At 37.5% G+C, this 20,197-nt stretch overlaps 2 protein-coding genes and 1 long non-coding RNA gene across 3 annotated transcripts in view; all 3 read left to right on the top strand.

The window, feature by feature from the left end:
• Positions 1-19,706, top strand: part of LOC111346976 (uncharacterized) — a 120,301-nt gene extending 100,595 nt beyond the window's left edge. Inside the window, 2 exon segments of the mRNA XM_088727334.1 lie at positions 17,010-19,093; positions 19,095-19,706. Of these exon segments, the coding sequence (XP_088583460.1) occupies positions 17,010-19,093; positions 19,095-19,490 (2,480 nt within the window). The 3' untranslated portion in view covers positions 19,491-19,706.
• LOC148726445 (uncharacterized) lies at positions 9,496-10,471 on the top strand. Its single transcript, XR_015990147.1, has 2 exons — positions 9,496-9,758; positions 10,346-10,471. It is a non-coding gene; the product is annotated as an uncharacterized LOC148726445 (long non-coding RNA).
• Positions 11,181-12,000, top strand: LOC148726444 (E3 ubiquitin-protein ligase DZIP3-like). The gene has a single exon (XM_088727417.1). The coding sequence runs from the start codon at positions 11,182-11,184 to the stop codon at positions 11,905-11,907; it is 726 nt and encodes a 241-aa protein (XP_088583543.1). The 5' UTR covers position 11,181; the 3' UTR covers positions 11,908-12,000.
• Positions 19,707-20,197: the final 491 nt, after the last annotated feature.

The following is a 20,197-nucleotide window of genomic DNA, read 5'->3' as shown; positions in this document are numbered from 1 at the left end:
TATTCTTCCTTCGGAATCGGTCAAAAAACGGATAATTTTGCCTGGGAAGTTTAGAGAAAAGAGGATGGCAACACCGGCAGACCTGCCAGTCCCGAAGGACCACAGACATTTGCCGCGCCAGAGTATTTCGAATTCCTCCGCTTGTTTTTTGCATGAGACATGTGTTTCTTGTAAAAGGATTATGTCACAGTTTGAATAATTTAATTCTTGAATAATTTTTCGACTTTTACTGGAGGACCCGAGTCCTCGCACATTTAGAGAAATTATTTTAAGCTTACTCATTGAATATAAATAAAAAATTAATATCTGTACCGCCTTCTCCTAGGTTTAGCTCTCTCCCATCCATCATCATCAGTTTCGGAGCCAGAGTAGTCACGGCGGGAAGATCTATCGCGGTCATCGCGGCCGCGATAATAATCTCGATCGTTTCTATCTCTCTCTCTTCTGTCGTCTCTCCGGTCATCTCTTCGTTCTTCTCGATCGTCCCTCCCTCGCTCGTCTCTTCGTTCTCTTGGTCGTTCTCTTCTACCTTCGTCGCGTTGTTGTTCTCGTTGTTTCTCTTGATCTTGTTGTTTCTGTTGTTCTTGCTGTTTCTGCTTTTCTAGTAATTTCTGTTGTTCTTCTTGTTGTCGCTGTTGTTCTCTCTGTTGTTGTAGTTTTTTCTGCCTTTCTTCTCTTTCCTTGGCGCGCTGGGCTCGCTCTTGTTTCTTTTCCTCTTCAGTTTTAGGTGGCGTTGGCTCACTATCGACGTTCGCGCTGAAGAGCAGGAAGGGGCATTGAGGCATGGAATGGTTGTCCGCTAAACAAACGGAACATCTTGGCGAGGCTTTACATTCTTGAGCTCGATGCCCAGGGCATTCACAATTAAAACAACGGACTGCAGAGCAGTCTTTGGCCATGTGGTCAGTAGCTCCACAATTCCGGCAAGCTTTTGGCTGATTTGGGTACCATATTTTAATAGGTTCACCAGCTATGTTGATGTTGGCAGGGATAGTTCGATGTAGCGCCATTCGAGCCGTTCTTACTCCATTCTCGATATGTTGTGCAATTTTGTCGCGCCGAAATGAAAGGACACGACCGTAGTGGCTGAGTCGGCCAATCACGGCAGTGTCGGGTAGTTCAGCGGGGGCTTCATGGATCTTGACGAGGACCAAACGATTTTCGCAGTCGCCCAAGAACACTTTGAGACCGGCAATCACGACAAAAGGTGTTTCAAGAGCGGCTTCTTTAGCTGCACGGCTCTTAAAAGTCACGATCCAAGATCTATTGGACGCCTTTCTCTGGATTCCGGTGATAGCGTCAATATCGATTTCTGCCGCGTCAAAAGCTTCGAGAATTATTTGCGATGTGACGATTGTATCAACGCTAAAATAAATAGAGCGATCCTTCGTGATTTTACTTTGACTAGGAGCATTCAAAAAAGGCACGGCCTTAAATTTCACACCCTTATTTTCCAGATTTTTCAGTACCTCAGGGATTTCGATTTCCACGTCTGCGTCCCAGGACTGTGAACCTTCTACCACGCTTGCGTCTACGACGTCTCCTGGATTCGCTGTCGAGTTATCGGTAGTAAACTGGCTGATATTTTCACTTTCCTGGCTGTCCATGTTGACCAATTGCTGCAAAAGCAAGAAAAATAAACTTTTCATAAGCCTTTTAACCTTACCCAAGAGGCCGAGAAGCTTATAACTGTTTCGGCCTTCTGGGCCTCATCAGTGCAGTGCTAATGCTAGGATGGGGGAGAACCGAGACGGTCACCCCAAACGACCCAACCTTTGTGGTATCGTCTAAGCCATGCCAGAGTGCTCAAACTAGAGTAAACCAGGTTAATCGCAAAGAGTAAACCAGGTAGAGTAAACCAGGTAGAGTAAACCAGGTAGAGTAAACCAGGTTAATCGCAAAGCCATGCCTTACAGAAATATATGATTTTGTGATCTCAATTAAGGATTGTGGTTATTCTTTATTGACTGCAATTGTTTTTGGCTAGCTATTATCAACTATAATACATCTATGCCTTTAGGTTGACCTGCATATGCATGCCCTCACCAAATCTACATATATGTGACATACATGTTACACATGTGTGCCACATATATGTGGCATATATGTGCAACGATTGAACTTATGTAACATATATGTCACATATATGTAGATTTGGTAAGGGTGCATTTGTGGTTCCCAGGTTCCACATGTATGTTACATATATGTTACATATATATGTCACATATATGTGATATATATGCAACATGAGTACCAAATTCCTACATATGCCACATTTATGTTACACATATGTGGCATATATTTGACATATATGCCACATATATGTGGCATATATGCCACATATATGGGGCATACATATGTAACATATATATGTCACATATATGTAGATTTGGTAAGGGAACGTCAAATTCTCGTCTTCCTAAGCTTTCCAACGTATCGAAGAAAATTCGGCCAATAATTTGCACTTAAAAACGCAACCAGAATCTTAATCTTTCACCAATCCGAAGTGTCCCAAACGACACCAAGGATAGCTCATGAAACAAGGATATCCCGTGAAATTCTTAACCTTCGAGCGCGGAAATCTTAACGATCTTCTTACAATTCATATTTTTGCATTGCATCTCTCCCCTAGTTGGGAACTGACAAACAATAGACACGTTCACAACGCCTTTTGATTGGAAGAAATAAAACCACATTCTATTGGTTATTAGTTGTGAGGACATAACTGGAACGGAGGACACAACTGCAACGCTATATACGTAGACTCCAATATGGCCGAGGTGCGGGTAGGCTGCGGTTGATCTCTACCTCGAAAGACTTGTTTGACGTTTTCTAAGCGGACGATTCTCGCCAAGGTACGGTCTTTCATTTACCACCTGCATACTTTTCAACTTTTTATTACTAGGGAGGGAATTCTCTTAACCTCGTGGCTACTTGGTGCTTCGAACTTCTTGTTTGTTGCAGAGTTCGCATAGCCATACTTGTTAACTTTATATTTAATAGTTTTTTACGTCGATTCACTTATTCGTTATTATTTAAACGAATTTGAATGGTTTTCGTTCTGCTACTAGCCTTGAAACATTTGTTGTAAAAGACAGATTTATAGATGTCGTGACTTTGTGCTTCGGTTAGCACCTTTTACTAGACATGCAGAGACATGTTCGCATTTTGCGTATTAGTTGCTTGATATTTCTGAGCAGTTTTTAAGCCGAATAACCTATTATTTATTGTGTTTGATGTTAGTTGACCCATCATCTGTAAATTTTTTTCTGTTGAATCTTGTTGGATTCGATCGGAAAACTCTAGAGATGCTTGTAATAATTATCTTCTCTGCCTTTTGTGATTCGTGAAGAGAAAACATGCTGTGGTTGGAATCTTGAAAACTAGCTCATTTTGAAGGGAATCTGCCTACTCTAATCGAACAACTGCACACGCCTAATGTGATGAAAAATTCAAGCTTTTTTTTCGAATTCATGTAGACAAAAGATTAAAAAATTAATAAGGTCCCGCTCGATTAAAACCGTGAGAACGTGGTTGCAGTGACCTCTAATCCCTTGCAAAATAAGACTGGAATATTCTGGTTATTTCTAGAAATTTTCTAGAAAAATGACAGAAAATATTTCCAGAAATTTCTAGAATTTACCTATTTTCTTTTTGGAAAATTCTAGATTACTCTAGAATGTTAATGAAACATGCTAATTAGGGTAAAATTGGCCAAAATTTGCCAGCTTATTCCACAAATCACAGACTAGGTCATAAAATCAGCTTTTTCCTGCCTTTTCCAGCTTATTACAAAATGTATATTTCTAAAATTATCTAGGAAATTCTTGCATGCTCCTTAAAGGAAGTAGTGATTAAGGTAATGTATCAATTTCTAGCTTTTTCTAGCATATTCCAGATTTTCAAGATTTTTCAGCATTTATTCTTTATAGCTGCAAGGAATCTTTTCCTGAACACAATACCTGTATTTAAATCACTTGAAAAGTGTTTTAAAAGAAAGATGAATTTCAAAGATACTAAAGTAATCCAACGCTGAGCTGTTTTCAAAACCGTAATAACGTCGTTATGAATTTGTGATAATCGTTCAAAAGAAATAATCTTCAGTCAAGCATTTGTTAACCATTACGAGCTTAAAATCGAGGAAAAGCTTTCCACAAGAGATCAGGTGATGTAGACTTTAAACTAAAATGAAACTGACTAAGCTGACAATTTCTCTCAGTTTTGCTAAATGTAAATTAGTTGTTCACTATTTCTGGCATATTCCAGTTTCCTGCGAGAAATGCAGATTGGAAAAAGTTGTCAATTTCTAGCAGCAGCGAATACGTACATTGAATTCCAGCTATTTCCAGGTTTTGAAAGAACTTAGAACTTGGAAACACTGGAAAAATATTTTCTAGAAAAAAGCTAGAATAGGATTCTGGAATAAAGCTGTCATATTCTAGAAACTTCTAGAAAGCTCCAGAAATTAACAAAAAGCTCGAAATTGGTTTTGCAAGGGATGGGCCTCTAAAATGGAAGTGTTTTTTTTTTTTGGGTAGTTGTTTAAAATCAATTTTTATAATTTACTCCTGGCCTGTTGTGAATTATTTGATAACAGTCCATGGTTTTAAGCCTTGTAGAAACTGCTGATGCATGTACTTTACTCCAGAAATACCTTAAACTGCCACTTTTTAGCCAGGCTTGAGTCTCACACATTCAGTCTGAGATGTGTACAAACAAATTTAATAATTGGTGTGCAAACTGAAACAATTGTTTCAGATATAGCAAACTGCTGCTATTAGGTAACTGATCAAGTCACCTTAAAGTCATCTTGCCCGAAGTCATGTCACCCGAAACCTGAGTCATGTTGCCCAAAATTTTAGTCGTCTTGCCTGAGTAAAGGGTCAAGCCACCAAAAGAAACAAATGCTTCAAAGATCAGGCCCCAGTTGTTCGAAGGATGGATAACGCTATACACAGGATAAACCTCTGTCCGGTGGATAGCGCAGTACGTTTTGGTAACACTTCTCAGCTGGATAGCGATTTATCTGTTGGATAGCATTATCCGCCCTTTGAACAACCAGAGCCAGGCTGATAGCCTGTAAATACACAATAAAGTTCAGAAATCTTAATCACTTACTAGTGCTCTTTGTTTCTGACAACACCGTAAAGATTGAAAAAGTGTTGCTCTTTTCTAAGTGAAGCATTATTTGTTTCAAATGACAAAATGAAGTCTTGCCAGTTTGGTATGTACTTGTTTCGTACTCAAGGACATATCGTAAGCTTGTTGATCTGAATCTTGCTTTCTAACAATGCCATTGATCATGTGATGAGAATTGAAATGTGTTTGAGTAACAATTTTAAAAGCATTGTTAATTTCTAACAGGTGTTTTCATTTCTAACAACAAAGTGAACAACAACAACAACAACCTTTATTATTCTAATTTCGAATGACTATTTTAACAAAATTGGACGTGCCCACAGGTAGCTGGCTAATCTAGGGGGGTCGTGTCTTAACTAAGAAAAAAAAGTTGATATACAAGTTTACAGAAATCAGGAAATTAATTAGAGAGAGTATAAGTATACAGGTTTCCAGAAATCAGGAAGTTAAATAAGAAGAGTAGGTATAGAAACAAGATACTACAAAAATAAAAAAAAGTACAATTAAGGCTATACTTGTTATTCTAGAAATACATTAAAAACCCTAAGTAAATTTGACCTTTTGAATGATGTTTCGTATGTCGAGATAGGAGTCTTCTGAAGACAGAATATTAAAAAGTAATTAATTTTTCTCTTTAAGTCATATTTTGAGAGATTCCTTAATGTAAGAGGCATCTCGTTCCCAACTTTTGTTCCAATTCTAGGAAACAAGTTCAATTGAATAGAGAGCCTAGAGCTTTGTGTGTAGAAGTTGTGCGAAGCAGAGGATCGGGTGTTATTGGGGTGAATATTAGAAATGTCTTGAAACAGGTCTCGAATACTTCTAGGCGCATTTTTGTGTCTAATATCAAACATCAGGTTAGCTGTAAGTTCATAATAAGAAAATTGTAGCGGTAAAATAACGGCATCGGAAAATAGAGGAATTGCATGCTGATTGTGGTCAGAAAAATAGATAAAATGTAGAGCTTGTTTTTGCATTGAATTAAGGTTTCAAGTTGTTTCTAACAACATAATGAAGCATAGTTTGTTTGACATGTACTTATTTCATACTCACAGACATAACGTAAGCTTGAGGAACTTTATCTTGGAATAAGGTGCCCATATTGTTAAGGTTAAACCAACATAATATATTGAGGGCCTGGGATTTGTGACAGCCCAAGTTAGATCTTGTCATCCCGTGCATCATTACAAAGTGCAAGCCAGTGAGGCATGCGAGGTATACGTGAGCCATTGCAAAACTCATTTTTGATTGAAACTTTATACAAGGAAATACATGTAAACACCATTATTTTTTATCCCTGTACAAGTCAAACCTATTTATAAGTTAAGCCCCTATTTCCAAGGTCAAAAATTGGACTTTTCATCATTTCTAGTTAAAGAAAAATTCAGACTGATAAAAATTTCCCCAATGGTTGATCTTTTGTTTCTGAGATTGTATCGAAAATATGGTGAATTAAAAAAATTGCAGAGCAAAATGTAAGCGTGTATAAAGATTGACAATATAAGCATATACTAGTACTTCAATTTACACATATTTTGTAAACTGCTTTGAAGATGAAATCTTCATGCATTTACAACCCTTAAATTGATGTCGAATTTGAAAGGAGATGTAGTAGACTGAAGGAACACCAAAGAGCTTCGAAGGATTGTTTGACGATACACCACCATATTAAAAAAGAGTGCGTGAGAAAACAACATTAGCTAGGTCACTAAGCTACAGTAAGCGTTCAATAAAAGCGAGAGTTCAGCACCATAAACAGCTGCAAAGCTATAAGGAAAAAATTCATGTCTGTTCTACAGATCAGAAGATACAATAGAACTTGGCTCCAGTAGGTTTCTGTCTGAGCCACAAAAAATTTATTATTTCAAACTTTCTTTCGGATGAAGAATGTGCCTAAAACTGACGAAATTTGAACACACTAAGAGCTGGTTTTGTAAACTTGGTTTGGAAAGAGTTCCATAAAAGTCATGTTTAACCCCATACATTAATTATGCATTCATTTCAGAAAGGCTAAATATAGAGGTTTGTTTGCAACACTATGCATAATTAATGTATGGGTTTATATGGAACTCTTACCCTCGTTTTTCCAAATGTACTTCAGGAAATTGATATGCTAATTTCTTGGATTGCTTGGTCAGGTCTTTGTATATGACCCGTGTATAAGTCAAGAGTTGATTTTTAGGGTGATTTTTCGGTCATTAAAGGTCGACTTATGCACAGATAAATACGTTATTATAGTTTGGTATTGTTTTGCTTCTGGAAAATACCCTCAGACCAACAGTCATCATGTGACATCTGATTGCAACCACCGATATATATTGATGATGCAAGAGTATGGATCAAACCAAGAAATTTTGACTTTCTGTCCCTTTTTAGACAGAGTTTCTCTCCCTACCGCTTGATGTGTCCTTGGCTGGTGTGTTTTTTGTAGAATCAAATCTTTTTACAATCTTTGTTGTGGGAATCGAGGTTTCTTGTTTCTCATCATTCTTTGAAGGCTTTTGTCTTCTGTAAATGGGCCTTAGAGGATTTTGCTCCAAAGTTTACTTTGGCGTGAAGAGAAGTTCATAAAATTTGACCGGAATGATGATTAAGCAAAATATGATAACATACTTTTTATATTCTCTTGCTTAATAGTAAGGATGTTATTTTAGCTACAAACAAATCCCTCAGGTTTTTTTTAATCATTTATATGGAAATATTTTTGTGGTATTATTATGGATATGTTGTTGCATTGTTTTCAGCATTTGTAACAGGTTACATTCTTTTAATTAAAGTTGTTTCTACTTTTAATTGGTAACAGTCATTATTAATTGCTTACATCACTCATTGTCTGGCGTGGATAGGCTATGGGAAAAGATTGTGGCCAAGGCAATGAGCAACTTATTGTGAGAGCACTAGCTGCAAACAATGTTGCAGAAGGGGAGACTAGAGGGTCAACAAATTCCTTACAACTTACTGACTTTGATATCGTTTTTGAAAAGCCAAAAATCTAAGCATCAAGATCATTAAATCCAGAGATGTTGTACATGAAACTTTGCATAATAATATGTAACTAGCTTCGAACAAGCAGGGTTATGCGTTCCAGGCCTGTCAGAAGGCTGTGGCAGATTAATTTTTATTAATGAGAAAAGTTTGTCTTTATGCCTTGCATCACAGGCAGCCCAAGCTCACTACTAGAAAAGCGGACGTGACTCTTACCGTGTTGCGTAACGATTTATATTTATAAAGGTTTGTATGGGATGTTATCGGTTTGCCTTAAAAGAGAGAAAAAAATGTCTTGTTTTGAAATAAAATGGGCTTACCTTATTGCCTTGTTGTTTTCTTTGTTGATTCCGAGTGTCTCAGGCCATTTTGAAGCGTTTTCGGCAAGTTAGCGCTATGCTGGTGTTCAACTGCTAAAAGAAAGACAAGGCCGGAAACCTATTTTAGAAGCCTCCGTCGCCCGAAGCGAATAATTCCGCCAAAAAATTACCACCAGTCTCCATTCCTCCAGAAAATCAAAGCAGAGATGTTGCAGTTCCATTTTCCATTCACTCGATTCACAATTCCTCCCACAGATCTTTCACTAGCGATACTTTTATCTCCGGATTGATCGGATTTCCAATTTCGAATTTGGCTGCTTGAAACATTCGTGGCCCGTTCACCGATCGCACAGTATGTTGGGTAATAAAAATAAGCCCGGCGAGGGTAACCAGCGGCCTGCAGTCCAAAAACAATAAATTGGTAAACACATTTCCATTCGATGTTGATTGGTCTATCAAAACAATGCGGTCTTGACAAAACCTCTCGAGGGGACCAGGGGAGCTAACGGGTTTGTTTTTGGACTAGTATCTGTGAGGTGTGACTTCAATCTTGTTGACGCTAGAATTTTTCAGACTTCTTTTTAACAATTGCTTAAATTGCTTGAACTTTGTTCAGTAATGTATATTTCCTCGTTTCTATCATTATGGGACTGAAATCCAGTCAGCAGCAATTAAAATACAACATGATTCAGACTTCTTCTCATGTTGCAAACCATCCATCTCAACTTGTGCGCATGGATACATATTAACTTTTCCTATTGGTCAGGACTGCAAGGGGTGATGGAGATGACCTCATTACTTCTATCTTTTGGACAAGGTTGTTCAAGTTTTTTTTAAGCGTTTAATTAAATAATAAACACTCTCAAAACAGAAACAACAACTTTGAGTTTAAATTTACAAGCCATGTTTCGACATTCTCATGTCATCTTCAGTTGCAAATGAGCATTTAACTGTTGTACATGTGACGGAGTCACTTAGGCGTATTTTCTACTTAAAACATGTTCTGTTTATTTTATTTTATTTTATTTTATGGAATTTTAGAGATTTTGTCAGTAATGTTAGTAATGTGTTAATTGTGTTAGTAATCTGTTAATTGTATTAGTAATGTGTTAATTGTATTATTCCTTTAACTGCCGATTTCCCTTATGTAATTCCTGTTTAATAAACCACTCCTAGCCCAAATTTGGTTTTAAGTTATTTTTACCTCTTCTTGTATTTTACTATAAGTTACAACCGTTTGCTTGGTGAGTTCAGTTGATATGTTGCCTTCCTAAGAGTGCCCTTAAAGCGGATTCTAAGCTATACTAGCTTTTGGTATGTTTCAGTATTTTATGTTTGTTTGAGCCCTAAGCTTAGCGTGTAGTTGTTTCCATTTGTATTTTTGTAGTGATTTTCGGGTTAGAATTTGCTTAGTTTCGCCACATACTCCTTTTATCTTACTACTGTATTTTATTTATTTACTCTGACCTTTATCACACAGCATGTAATTTCTCTGCTATATAAACTACAATTGTTTTCGTATTAGCAGCTGTAATATTTTGCTTACCTGCTTCCAGTTCATTGTTGCTATGTTTCCTGTGTTTTCAGAACCAAATTATGGGTTCATTACACTAGTAATTTCATTTTCCCCTTTCACTGTTTTATACTGTATTAGCTCAAGTTGTAATATTAACCCTAGCTCGTAGTCTTTGTTGAATTCATGCCTGGTGTAGCTATCACTATTTTTGATAGTTTCTGTCACACAATTTCCTGTTTTCAAGTACTTTGTTTGTTTCCTTTCTTTTACTGAATTATTTCTGTGTGTAGGTTATCCTTTAGTGTCAAGTACTTTCTCCTAATTCATTTTAATCTTCTTACATCATTTAGCTCATTGGAGCTTTGTTTTCTTATCTATTGTTTAGTGTCACTCGTTCCCGTTTTTTTATTGTACCGTTGCATTTATTTGCTGTGTAATAAACTTGTAAATCTTCCCTCGGATCTTTTGTTCTTACGTCGACCGTTTTGGCCGTCTTACATACATTTGAATTTGCAATGCTCATTTGCAACTGAAGATGACATGAGAATGTCGAAACATGTCTTGTAAATTTAAACTCAAAGTTGTTGTTTCTTTTTTGAGAGTTATTGTCACTCTGCTGTCTTTACTTCCTTTTGATAATAAACACTGTATTAAAGAAGTTCTTAGAAAGAAAGTGGCCTGAAAGAACCAAAGACTTCAGTATAAACTTGTTGGTTTTGAAGTTAAACTCGTTAAAAACTTTTAGAGGAAACTTAATTAAAGCACTCGTGCATGGGTCTGACCATACAGTGCAGGTGACACACCCCCATATCTTGTCTGAGGTCCTCTAACGACCATCAGCTGAGGGATGCTGCAAGGTGTCTTGTCATCATCAAACAGTGCAGACAGGCTGGTTGAATGATGAATTATATTTTCAAATTTTAGATTTCAAATCGTAATAACTTTGTCAGAGTAACATTTTTATTAACCCTGTAACTTCCCAGATCTGACTGTTAATTCTCAACTCTAGCTGCTTATACACATATTCTTGTAGACTAGTTATGACAATTTGTCGTTAGATCAAGATAATAACAACTATCTGATAAGTTTGAGTATTCTCATTACCTATTTTGCAGGGTAATATATGGATATTGTGGGGAGAAGTTACTTGTTAATCACTTCTGGGAGTTAAAGGTGAACCTGCCTGTAATAACTATAAATATTTCCTTACAGGAGATCTGCATGGCTTGTGCCACTCTACCAAATCCATCTAATGAAGGAACCTCTAATTTCGTCCGCCTTTGTCGCCTTCTTGTTGATGTTGGATCATGTGTGTTAAGGGAGATCTTTGACAGGAAATGTCCTCCGGGAAACCTCCACACAGTTCTAGCTCATCCTCAAAACAAAGAAAAATTACGATCACTGAGAAAGATGAGAGTCCTGAGTCGCTCCCAGTGGTTCAAACTGTATCCTGCTTGCCAATCTCTAGTTTCCTCAAGGGACTTAAAAATCTCCCTACTACTTCTCCTGTTGAGGAATATCTTTGGTTTGACTTTCCCTACCGGTAGCAGCAATAAGCTTCCTCGTGTCACAGACACCTCTCCAGAAGCTGACATCACTCGAATCAAAGTCCTAAGAGACAGAGTTTACAGTCATGCAGCGAGTGGTTCAGTTGATGATTCAACTTTCAGTTCCTACTGGAATGAGATTAAAGACATCTTTTTGCACATTGGAGGGACCCGCTACCAATATGACATTAATGATATCAAACTTGATGGTATGGATGCCGATCTTGAAGAATACTATAAAGAGCTTCTGAGTAAGTGGTTGAAGGATGAAGACTGCATTGCAGATGAATCAAATGAAGAAACAATCATTAAAAAAGCCGGGAAGGAAGGGGATATGGAGGATTCCATCGACGTTTCGGACCAAAATTCATGGAAGAGAGGTGTGTGTAATTTTAGTTGATACTAAGATTTAAACTTATTATGTTGTGTCATTGAGGTTAGATGTACTGGATCATTAGATGAAAAGAAGTTCCTGCAAATTATTTACTTATGTTAACCTTTTAACTCCCTGCAAGATCAAATTGTTTCTCCTCCCCTCTCACTGATACACATTGCATTGCATTGCAGGCAAATCAAATGAAGAAACAATTTTCAAAAAGACCATTTCTAAGAACAATTCATGGGAGACAGGTGTGTGTAACTTTTTTGTTAATACTGAGTTTTAAACTTACTAAGCAGAGTTTGATAAAAACATAAAAGGAAGGTGTGTTTACTATCATGTCGTAGCACTGTGTAAGTCTGTAAACCAAAACCCAAATCCTTCATGGTTTTGTAAATGGTATACTATCGTGAGACTCTTGTAACATCTCTCGTCACTCATGTCAACACCCCTTTCCAACTCTTGTTGTGACTCGTGTGATCTGGTTCAGTTCTGACTCTAGTGAAAGGAAAGACACATGCTGTGCTTTGATAATTGGCTTCTTAAGTGCAGATCAATGCATAATAAATGGAGATGTTCCAGGTGAAACAAAAATAAAAACATGCTTTTAATGAAGAATTTAAACAAAAAATGGGAAAACGAAAAGGTAAATGATATAGCTAGGACTTAAATCCATTGCCATCAGAATGTGAGGCAAGAATTTATCTATTGTAGCACATGCAGTACATACTGGATGTGAGAAAAGTGTTTTTTATTCTTAGTATCCTCCTATATTTAGTGCACATTAAATAAAAAAATTATGTATTCCACTTGCATTGATTTTGTGCCTTGTCTTCAGCCTGTCAGTTGACCAGTGCATAAATTCTGCTCTAACCAAGTCCTCCTTCTATCACAATTTTGACATTGATAAGAGCTGTTCATTAACTCCTCTACATTTTATACAACTTTGCATTTTTAGTGCAATATTCTACAAAAATACATCAGTAGCCACACGCTGTCATAGACTACCTTTTATCTTCAGAAATCATAGTTTCATGTCTATGAAGTTTGAATCCTTCCCATATGACTTCAACTGTATCCATAATTGGTTTCTTTTCTTCATCTTAATTTGTTTTTTATTTCAATTTGGATAAGCTCATAAATCATTGTTGTGAATAAAATATGATATTATGAAAAGAACGTTCTTCATTTTCAGAGACAGAAGTGATGCTAACCCAAAATGAATCAGCACAGAGTGATAATGCCAGCCCACCAAAGCTTAGTAAGAAAATTCCATCAATGAGTGATCTTCCACATATTTATTATCCTTGGAAGAATGTTGAATTGCCAGTTGATATTCTGTTATTAACAGTGGAGGACTATGAGTTCTTAAGCTGCTTTGCCTACCTGAAGGAACCCTTTAAGAGTTACCACAGCAGTACTGGCTATGTGTACTTTGGCTGCATGGGTGATGATCAAGGAAAGAAAATGAAAATTGCTTTAATGAGGTGCTCCAAAGGGTCTGATGTTCCCAGGGTTCATTGTCTGTGTCCAAAGATGCCATCATCTCGCTACTGAGACCCAAGGCTACTTTTTCTGTGGGTGCATGCAGTGGTTTGAACAGCAGAAAGGTCAAGTTAGGAGATGTGGTTGTTTCTGCAAAGCTAATAACAGCTGCACACCAAACTCCCCCCAGCAGAGATATTGGTAACCTGATCCAACATGTGGCTGATGGGTGGAAGGCACCTTTACAAAATGCTGATGAATATAATGCCAAAGTGCACTGTGATGGAGTGGTTCTGAGTATCTCAGAGGCAAACATGGACATGATTGGCCAACATCCTGAAGCAATTGCAGTTGAAATGGAAGGTGGAGGTGAGAATTATAATCATTGTATTTCATCAAAGTCAGGAATGTTCCAGTGCTGCATGCTGTGTAAACTGTTTTGACTTTTTGTTCCTGTTGTTAGTAATTTAAAATTTGGATACTGCTTTATAATTTTCACTGTTGCACAATACAAGAAAGAAAATACCACAAACCATGCAATTTGGTGGTATGATAGGTTTTGTGTATATTATGTGTAGTCGTCATGATTCAGCTCAGCACAGAAAGAAAATTTTGCAGTTCAAGTAACTGAAAAATAACAAAACAAAAGATATTTTCAAGGGTCGCAAACATACATTATTATAAGTGAATTGAATAGACTTCAGCCTGTACTCACAAATTATCAAAAGTCTTTTATCTAAAAAAAACTAAGCTTCTTCATTAAAAAGGTTATTTTAGCCTAAAGAGTTTTACAATGTAGTGCAGTCTTTGTACAGTCTTGGTTGTCTTTGAAGCCCAAGGAATGGTTTTTAACAGGCTTTGTACAATCTTTCTTATTCCATTCATTGCAGAGTAGGGGAATATAAATGTAATTTATGTGAACTTCAACCCAAACAACAATACTTATATTATGCATTTAGGAAGTACATACATACGTACATACATAGATACATACATACGTACATACGTACGTACATACATACATACGTACATACAAATGTACATACGTTAGTTGACCACTCGCCATGGGGGCTTTTCAGGGCCAATTCCCACCCATCCCACCGCAGGGGAGGACATCCACAACAGTAATCTGATGCGTGGGAAATTAACGTCTCCTACCCCTAACCCTGCAGGAGATGGGGCCTACGGTTTATTTGTCCTTATCCGAGAAGACTAGAATATCTATCCATTTCTTGATTATAGAAAGGTAGCAAATTCTCCTCACTTATTTTAAGACCCTGAGTATCGGTCCGGTCAGGGCTTGAACCCTCGACCTCCCGCACAACACAATCCGGCGCTCTAACCAATTGAGCTAACTGGGAGGCGGTTAGCTGAATTGAGTATACATGTGAGCAAACGTTAGTGTCTTTTTCCAGGTGTGTTTGCGGCAGCCCATGATTTTAAGACAGAATGGGTGGTAGTCAAGGGCATCAAAGACTTTGCAAATGAAAGGCAGTCTTCAAGTGAGAAATGGGAACAAATTGCATGTGTGATGGCGGCATCTGTTGTGGCCAACGTTTTGAGTCATCCAGTCGTACTCCAAGACTGGCCCCACTTTAATGCAGGTATGACTTTCTGTCTCAATCTTCTCTAATTAGTAGACACAGAGAACGCGCAGAGTTTGGGGCAAAACACAATTTATTGAAAAGTACAGGTTGTAAAATAAAACCCGGAAGGGTAGAGAGGGTAAAACAAGCGAGGGGAGGCTGCAAATGACCTTTGAAATGACCCTGAACTCTAAATAACCAAGAAGAGACCTGACGCGGGTGCTGAAAGACAAAAGACACAAAGGGGAGTGGTGTCACTAATTAAGTGCTTTGACAACGCCAAAACCACCAAATTAGTGGACACAGAGAATGCACGGAGTTTGGGGCAAAACACAATTTATTGAAAAGTACAGGTTGTGAAATAAAACCCCCAAACCCAATGGGAACAAATTGCATGTTTGTTGGCGGCATCTGTTGTGGCCAACATTTTGAGTCATCCAGTCATACTCCAAGACTGGCCCCATTTTAATGCAGGTGTGACGTTCTGTCTCAATCTTCTCTCTTAACAGGATTAGATCTGATTTAAATCTAAGTTCCCACAGCATATTCTTGTATAGACCATAAATCAAGATGAGTCATTAAATAACAGTTCACAAATAGGAAATCAATCAAGTTACACTAATATTATTTTGATTTCCCACAAGTTTCTTTAAGCCTTTACACCCTGACATCTGTGTTTGTGTCCTCCATACTTTTCTCTATTCATTTCCTTTGGTACTGAAGAGATTAACTCATTTAAAAATCAGAGCTTCTTAGGTTGCCACCATTACCTTTATTCATGTGATCTTAATGAATGATTCAGCAGACAGTATTACTGTAAGAAGAAAAAAAGATTCTGGTCATTTTTAGGATTGAAAGTGTTAGGTGTTGGGGGAAAGCTTGTGGTTACATTGTTGAATGTAACAACAGATTCCATGAGCCAGGAGAAAACTTGTATTACATAGTAAGCTTCGTTTATGTAACACAGCCAGAATATGAAAAAATCAGTGGCTGAAGACATCTACAAATTTGAAGTGACTCAAGGCCAATTTGCAACACATCAAATTGTCTTAAACCCTCAAAAAGGTGTTTATCCACGCATGTATTTTGATCCTAAAACTTTTTCTAAGTGACGAGACTGGTGATAAATGCCAGCAATCTTGCCTTTGATTCTCACCTTGTTTGAAACCTGAAATTGACCTTATATTATTTTGAGGTGAGTGAGTCAAGTTGTGAGAAAAAATATAACTAGTTTAAACTGACAGCAGTTTTTATTTTGTTTATTATTTGATTCAGGTACCAATGAGTTACCCTCTGAAGGTAAGTTCGACATGTTTTGATGAGTGAAAATGATTTGTGCAGTTTCTTGTTGGGTTGGTGATGTTTTTGCTCCCTGCATACAGTAGTTATGTAATGATTCGTGCATCATGGAATGCAGCAGAATTTTAGAATTTTTTCTCCCTGCTCTCCTTGACTTTTACACAAAAGCCATTATAGGCCGAGACATATATCTAGAAAAGTAAACATTATTAAATGATTCTTATTGGATAGTGATACGTGACTGTGTTGTTGCGAGAATTTTTGTATTACACAAAAAGTCTTGATGGGGGTGGGGCCAGGACCTCCCAGAGCCCCCCTTTGAGTCACTAGACGTTGGAATTTAATTTTAAGTATAAGTTTCCAAGCTTAAGAATTAGTGTGATATTAATGTGCCTTTAGTTTTTTCATCCTTTTTTATCAGTAAGAGTAGGAGCAATAGCTGAAAATCTTTATTGTCTTAAAACCTTGTGTGTCTACTGGGCCCAATGCTAACTTTTCAACTTACTAGCCAAGTGACTAGTGACAACTTAGATGTTATTGCAATTTCAGTCAGTTTATAAGCCAAACTGGCTTGTGGAAATCGAAAACCAGCAGCCAAAACTAAATTTCTACTAGTCTGTGGCCAGTTGGCTACCATTAGTGTCGAGCCCTGGTGTCTGTTGACCTGTCCTCAAAACAGTTAAGAAGCATGGAGAAATAATAAAAGTACGTGTTCCTATAACTTATTAAGTACGTTCCTTTTTTATCCTTCAGCCGTAAGTGCCTACACTACAGCTTTAAAGACTTCCATTAAAGGCCAAACGGAGTTCCAACCCAAGCTGCTTGCCTCTCACACGATTTCTAATGCGAAAACAGATGAAATATTCACTAATCTTCTCATACAACATGGAAGAAAGGCCCTCATCATGAATGACAAGAGAAATTCAAGGAGTAAAGAGCTCGAGTATTACGGAAAAGTCAGCGATACTCTACGAGTTAAGCACTGCGAGGAAATATTTCTTGGCACTCGTGATGATGAGGAGAATCCTAATTCTATTCTTGTCGTTGGAAAAGCAGGGATTGGAAAATCTCTGTTTTGCCAAAAGGTTGTTCGTGATTGGGCCAACAACAAATTGTTTCAAGAGCGAGAGAAAACTAAAATCCCTTCGTTAAAGTTTGCATATTTGCTTACTTTCCGTCAATTAAATTTGCTTAAGAAAGAGCGTGTGACTTTAAGAGAAATCTTAAACTGTTCTTCTTTATTAGACGACAACTCTACCATTGATGACTTTACATTAGAGTATATTTTAAATCATCCTGGAGAAGTTTTGATTATCATTGACGGATATGATGAGTATTTCCAGCAAGATTACATCGCTGGAAATTCAGAAGAACTGTATCCAAATAACGCTAGATGTAAAATACAAGTGGCCGCATTATGTTCAAAACTCATTAAGGGAAAGATACTGAAAGGTTCCGTCGTTGTTGTAACATCGCGGCCTGATGAATCGGATAAGCTGGGAGGAATCCGTTTTAAACGGTACGTAGAAATTGTGGGATTTTCTTCACAACAGGTTAAAGAATACATTCAAAAGTACTTCAATGAAAACGAAAATATGAAGAGCGCTGTGCTTGAACATGTCATGAAGAATGAGAACCTAGTCAGTTTTGCTCATATTCCTATGCTCTGTTATCTGTTGTGCTTCGAGATGGAGTATATTCTAAACGAAACAAGAAATCCTCGTGACCTTCCTGTCTCAACAACCGACATTTACACAAAACTTATTGATATTTTTGAACTTAAGCACTGCTCTGAGTCAGAATACAAACACAAAGAAATTCCTAACAAATTCAAGCCTCCTCCGGTCATCAAAACCACATTAGAGAAATTATCAAAACTTGCGGCAAAACTTCTGCTTGAAAGGAAGCCAACTTTTGATGAAAGCGAGATAGAAGGCGGTTTTGATTTGGAAGAAGTCAACAAACTGAAAGGTAGCGGTCTTCTTTACTGTGGTCAGCCTTGTAGGACTGGTTCGATCATAACCACGAAATACTTCAGCTTCACACATCTCACTGTCCAAGAATTCTTAGCCGCCCATTGGTTTGTAATGGAAAATTGTATTCCAGTCGAGAAATGCTCTGAAATGGTTTTCCAATTCATGGCTGGCATTTTGTCAAGTGAGGGAAAAGAGGAACTGATGGAAAAGTTGTTGACCAGTAGTCAAGTTTAAGGGAATGATACTAGAATTCTCAGAGCAAAGTGTCTGAGTGAGTATCAAGACAAAGAATTCGCTAAAACGTTTATCAGGAATCATCCGCAAGCGTTCAGTAATTCAGACGGCGTCATGAAATGGATGTATTTATCAGATATAGACAGCATTGCAGTATCATTTGTATTGGACATTATCAGTGAACTAAATAAGGAGGAAGCTGGAGAGGCACAACACAAATGTTCTGATAAGTTCGTCCCAGTTAAGGAATTGAGACTTGGAGCTGACGACCTAACAATGTCTGGAATGCAACGAGTCTGTAATTCACTGAACAATGAACACTCTCTTGTGTCTGTATTGATTATAGTAGGACCGTTGATGATAGGAGGATCAGTCGTAAGTAATACCACTGAGATCACTGATACCGCTGTTCCCAGTCTATCTGAAGCTTTACAGCATTCAAGCTGTAAGTTAACCACACTAAATCTGTATCGTAATAAGATCACTGATACCGGTGTTGCCAGTCTATGTGAAGCTTTACAGCATCCAAGCTGTAAGCTAACCACACTAATTCTGACTTGTAATACGATCACTGATACCGGTGTTGCCAGTCTATGTGAAGCTTTACAGCATCCAAGCTGTAAGTTAAACCACATTAGAGCTGGGTTATAATGAGATCACTGATACCGGTGTTGCCAGTCTATGTGAAGCTTTACAGCATTCAAGCTGTAAGTTAACCACACTAAATCTGTATCGTAATAAGATCACTGATACCGGTGTTGCCAGTCTATGTGAAGCTTTACAGCATCCAAGCTGTAACCTAACCTCTCTAGTTCTGACGAATAATGATATCACTGATACCAGTGTTGCCAGCCTAGGTGAAGCGTTACAGAATCCAAGCTGTACGCTAACCAGACTAGATATTCGGAGTACATTTAGTATTAGTGAGTTAAAAAAAAAATCTCTTCAGACCATAGTGAAGAAATACAGACCAGGTTTTGAACTTAGAATTTCGAAATCTAGCTATTTCAAGCACTTTCTGTAAAAGTGGGAAGCAGCGTCAAACTAATCTACATCATTAGCTTACAAGAGATCTCGCCAATTTATTTTAATGATCTTAATTTTAAGCTAAATCTTAAGAAAGGAACAATTACGAAATGGTTGGAAACAAAATATTTTGAATCATTACTTGATCATAGTAGAACTTTATGGTAAAAGGCTGTCGTGAAAGCAGCTTGAAGCCTGAAAACATTAATAGTTTTTGTGGACTTGATAGTTTATTATTATAGGTACTCAAACTAACTTTTGTAGATCTTTCTTTCTGGGTCAACGAGAGTAACTGTTATAGCTCAATGTGAGTAAAATAAGACGATTGTTGTAAATAGAATCGCATTGAATAAAGAATTTGTTGATAGGTTGCTCCCTGGGAATATATTGCTTTCTATACCTTCGGTTTGTGGGTTTAATTGCCGGAACCTTTTTACTTTCAAGATCTGATTGTAAATTCTCCCCTCTAGTTGATACACATTTCCTAGTTAATTAGTTACGAGAATTTGGTGTTAGATTTGTAGTACTAAGTGTTAAACTCTCATTACCTGTTTGCTAGATAATATATGGATATCATAGGGAGAAGTTACATGTTAATCACTTCTGGCATTTTCTGGAAAAAGGCTTGTTTTCTTGCACTTACTCGATTTCGAACTCACTCTTGAGCCATTCTTGAGCAGAGCCAATTATTGCAAAGATAGGTTG

This window comes from Stylophora pistillata, chromosome 7 (assembly GCF_964205215.1).
Source record: "Stylophora pistillata chromosome 7, jaStyPist1.2, whole genome shotgun sequence".
NCBI lineage: Eukaryota > Metazoa > Cnidaria > Anthozoa > Scleractinia > Pocilloporidae > Stylophora > Stylophora pistillata.
This window is presented reverse-complemented; position numbering and strand designations above follow the sequence as displayed.